The sequence below is a fragment of the Octopus bimaculoides genome, chromosome 14 (genome assembly GCF_001194135.2).
Source record: "Octopus bimaculoides isolate UCB-OBI-ISO-001 chromosome 14, ASM119413v2, whole genome shotgun sequence".
Lineage (NCBI taxonomy): Eukaryota > Metazoa > Mollusca > Cephalopoda > Octopoda > Octopodidae > Octopus > Octopus bimaculoides.
In genome coordinates this window covers 58938223-58942933 of record NC_068994.1, presented here as the reverse complement: position 1 = coordinate 58942933, position 4711 = coordinate 58938223, and the positions used below count along the sequence as shown (strand labels likewise).

General features: G+C 38.7%; 1 protein-coding gene across 1 annotated transcript in view; it reads right to left on the bottom strand.

The window, feature by feature from the left end:
• Positions 1–4073, bottom strand: part of LOC106875544 (WD repeat-containing protein 6) — a 26028-nt gene extending 21955 nt beyond the window's left edge. The window contains exons 1-3 of the mRNA XM_052972878.1: positions 3815–4073; positions 3527–3698; positions 2075–2214 (exon numbers count right to left, since the gene is read on the bottom strand). Of these exons, the coding sequence (XP_052828838.1) occupies positions 2075–2162 (88 nt within the window). The 5' untranslated portion in view covers positions 2163–2214; positions 3527–3698; positions 3815–4073. The remainder of the gene's footprint in view (positions 1–2074; positions 2215–3526; positions 3699–3814) is intronic.
• Positions 4074–4711: the final 638 nt, after the last annotated feature.

Genomic DNA, 4711 nt, shown 5'->3' with positions numbered 1-4711 from the left:
CCCTGAGAGTGTAGTGGGTGCTTTTACGTGCCACCAGCACGAAAGCCAATCAAGCGGTACACACACACGCTGGTTTTCTAAACAGTTTCTCAGTGAGGGTTGAACTTTTAGATAAATGGAACCAAGCATAACACACAAGAAATCTGGTGAAGTCTTGGAATGTTATATTTCCTGGTGACACACTGACATACATCTTTACAATGAACTGATCCTTGCCAACAAGGACCCACCAGTCATTCAAAACCCAATAAAGAATTAATGGTGATGGCTTCAGCAGACATGAAGGAACTCATAATTTATAATGACAGGAAATAAATGTAAACAAAAAAATACAACAGTGAAAAACAAAAAAGCAAATCTAAAGATTATAAAAAAGAATGAAGTTACTAGAAAGTAAAGAGAATTTACTTTCAGACTAAGCATCTCTACTTTATTAACTTTAATAAATGTTGAAGCTGAGCACTCTACACAATAAGCTTACAAGAACCCAATCTCTTACCCAAACCCTTTGGCAGCAGGTATATTAGGAATTTAGAACTATTTTGATTTTGGAAATGGTAGTATAGTATATTTCTATTTTGCATCCAGATCCAGACTGGAAGTTGCAAATAGACCTGAAGGGTCACCTCGTCTTCCTAGAAAAGGTGGTGGTAACATCATTGCGGCCAGACAGGTTCTTGTTCTCCAGGAGTACAAAACAATCATCATGGCTAGACTCACAGAGCCCTGGGAAGACAGACTTGATATTTCTCAACAGCTGAAGAAAACCAAATATCAGGACTTGTTCTACAAAACACTTGTCAAAGGATGGTACGCAGCCTCATTACCAATTGATGTTGGCTGTTGCAGCTTTCTGGCTCGATCAGAGCACTATTTCCTGCAGAAGATTGGACTGGAATCCAAACAGCTAAAGAAAACCACCAAGGAGACAGGCAGGGCAGCTGAAACCAGCTCAAGGTGACTATGGTTGATAAGAGACCAAAGATGGAACCCTTCCAGAAGCAAAGACTAATTCAGTCCTTGCTGCCCGACTCAGGTGAATTGTACAGGTTAAGGGATGAAATGTTCATACCTTTGAGATACCTGCTGATTATGGATTCAGAGGAGGACGAAGGTGGCTATGTGGTAAAAAGTTTGCTTCCCAACCACAATGGGGCAGAGCAGTTCTGATGTTTATGTCCACTGTAATGTTGTTACCATGGAGACAGTCCCACTGATGGCAGTGGAAGACCCACTGACATGCGTGAAAGAACGAACGACAGGTTGGAAAGATGGCGTATAACAAGTGTTAGAGATGGCATCCCGAAGCACTGCATCAGCAAGCTACAAGCGCGGTCACCACTACGCTACGCGCCTCTCTCACACGCACACACACTATATTCTGTTGTGACTGGGGAGAGTCTATTGAAAAGGTTGCAAGACGCAGCAAAAATTTTAGAAAAATAAAAAAGAAATGTGGAAATTTTACCGGTGAGTGTGTTAAATTATAAGGCACCAAAAGAGAATGACTCTCCCCAGACACAACAGAATATGCTTCAACACAGGAACTCACATAAAGAATCTTGCAAACCAAATCCAAAAATTATATATATATAGCGGAGAAAGAGAGAGAGAGAGAGAGAGAGTGCAAGTGTGGCTGTACGGCTAAGAAGTTTATTTCTCAACTACATGATTTCGGGTTCAGTTCCAGGCCGTGGCACCTTCGGCAAGTATCTTATCAGTGAATTTGGAAGACGGAAACTGAAAGAAGGCTGTCGGGCGAAAACATGTCTGGCCACGAGGAAATATTACTTGGAAAAAACGTCGGAATCCGTAGAAAGAAAAAAAAAAAGCGCAAAGGATGGGGTGCATGTGCTACACCTCGGCCGCTCGGTTCAGCACCTCATAGTAATCAGTGAGTGTATACATGTATGCATGTAAATCCACGAGTGTATACTTTGTGTATGCAACACGTTGATATACGAACAAGCGGACTTAATTGAAAAAATATTTGCAAACAAAAAGTTCTTCGACTGTGTTTAATTATGTGAACAAATAAGGAAGATAAAGAGGGTTGAGTTGATATAATACCTACCAGCTAAAACGGTGTCTCCTATTATTTTTAGGGCTGTTACAGGTCCCGACTGAAAAGCTTCTTTCAATTTTGGAAAAACATCAGCCATGTTTTACCGGTGTACAGACTTTAAGACGGTGTCACAGGAAAAACTGTCCTGTCTGAAATAAATAGCTCAGTGCCGTTGATTCAACTCTGACACAGTAGATAAGGATGAAAGAAGTTTAGACCACATTTTTTATTTAGAAAAAGTGTACTCTGGACTACATTACTCAATGTGTTTTTTTTTTTCCTTTTTAAGATGTGATTTTTATGGAGCTTAAACAGTTACACTTAACAAGGCAAACGGTCGTTCAATATCTTTCGATAATCTATCTTGCGCACTCTGTGTGTGTGTGTGTATAGAATGTGGGAGAAAGCTTATTCCAGAAGCGAGATTGTCTGCTGAAGTAAAAATTGTGTTTAAAAGGCGATTTCTGGTTTCGTTTTCTTTATCAGTCCCGTGGATATAGGCACCTAAACCCAAAGGCCATCGGATGAAAATTTAATTACTTACGTCGTATATCATTTTCCGAAAATGAGAGAAACTGGTATGTCTTTCCTGAACAGAATGCGGTATAATCGTGTGTGCTGGGAGGGTCATTTCGCCAATAATAACACACGCACTGGTTCAATATCGCTTCTTTATCGTTAGTGGATGGGACGCCAGTCCGTCGCAGGATTAATTCATTTTTGCCTGCTGAATGGATAGGGGTAACGTGAACTGAAGTGTTTTGCTCATGAACTCAATGCATCTCGCAGTCCAGGAGTCGAAACTACAATCTTACGATCATGAATGCAACACCCTAATAACTAAACCACGGGCCTCCACCGTTCACACATCAGTCCTTACTACTCGTGCGCTTAATACCCGCTCGTACTTCTTTAGAGAAGCTACAAAAAAAAACAAAAAAAAAAACAAGGCTTAATATCACTCGTCATACACCTGACTTTTGTGTTACGCTGTTTTATGAACAGTGGCACAAGCTTATGGACGGTTGTTTCGTGCATAAACTCGTCTTTGGTTCTGAATGTCAAATAGACAGTACCGTAGATTTTTACCTTTTTTTATATGGATAATACTAGCCGATATGTCCACCAGTGTTTCATTTAATTCTTGTTTTGTGGGGACCGAAAAAGTAGCCATTCCTTTTGTGAAACAAAGATATCAATTTTGCCCCTGTCCATTTTTCAGTGAATTCTTCTGCTTTTGTAGATTAAATTCTTATCAATACAATTTCTTTCATTGCTGTGTTTCAGCCTTTTCTTTTGTTATAACCAGAATTTCAAATATTGGAGAAACTTGGGTAAAACTAACTCTCTATACATTAACGATGATCTCCCTTTCGCTCTCTTTTATTTTATTTTTTTGCAGGTATCGCGAATATATGCTCGTGTTAAAGCTGAACTGAAATTAGAAACGGCTGAGCTTACCCGATTAAATTCTGTTTAACCAAAGATGGTGGGGAATTCGACAGGTTAAACGCATATTTTACGTGTACCACTCAACGACAATGGAAACGAGCATCCAGACTGAGATTTCGATCCTTGATTACAAATCAGTTGTTTCTGTCTTAGACTCTTGCACTGTAAATAACAGCAGTAACTGCGAAAGAAACATATTGAGTAAATTCGGAAGACTTAGAAATGACACGATGGACGTCCTTGAATGTCTACAAAACTGACAAAGTGTGGGTTTCATTGTTTATAAAATATACTCACAAACAAGTACTCAGCCAGTTTAATTGGTCATAGTAATTACAGGTCCTCTCCTGGGCTCATTACATACGTGAAATTCCCGAATGCCAACAAAAATTCTAAAGTGTGCAGTTTTAAGTCAATAGAATTTATCATGAAATGGCCTCAGTTTAGTTCATTCCAGTCGTAACTTAAGTAAAATGACTTATTTTATAAACTGGGTGAATATAGCATGCCGTTTCTATACTACTCCTTCCGTTTGTGCCGGAAGTTGTTTTTTTTTTCGTGCAGATTCGACGCATTTACCATGATTCTTTTATTTATTTAACAGGTGATATTTAAATTTCATTCATACATAAAAATAAGTTGAAATGTGAATAATTGGGGAAGGAACATTACAGAATCACGCTAGGATAAGAGAACAATTTTAATAATACTAAAATTCTAAGGATGTTTGTGTCTACCCGAAATATCTCAGAAATAATATATTTTATCTTAATTTTTTTTTTACATATTTATTTTTCATACTTACCTTCAGCAGTGCAGTACAACTTTTTGTGACATTTGGGGCCTCTATTTAATAATGAAAATGAGTAAACATAGTTTTTGTGTTTACTCGTGACGTCAACACACATATAATGAATGTCATGGCGCGTCAATCAACACAAACACACGTCCGCTTTCTGTGACATATATACACACACACAGAGTCTTCGTACCCTCTAAGAAAAAAAAAAAAAACCTTGACGTTTTGACGTACACAATATGTTAATCATTTTTTTTTTGTAGTTTTAGCTCGGAGTTGTGGCCATGCTGGAGCACCACCGTTTTGCTACAGCAATATGTGGCACTTCGCATGCTTTCAACGAATGTGACATTGAAATCACGCGTAAATGGCTCCTTTCCCCAGTAAAGGAAGGA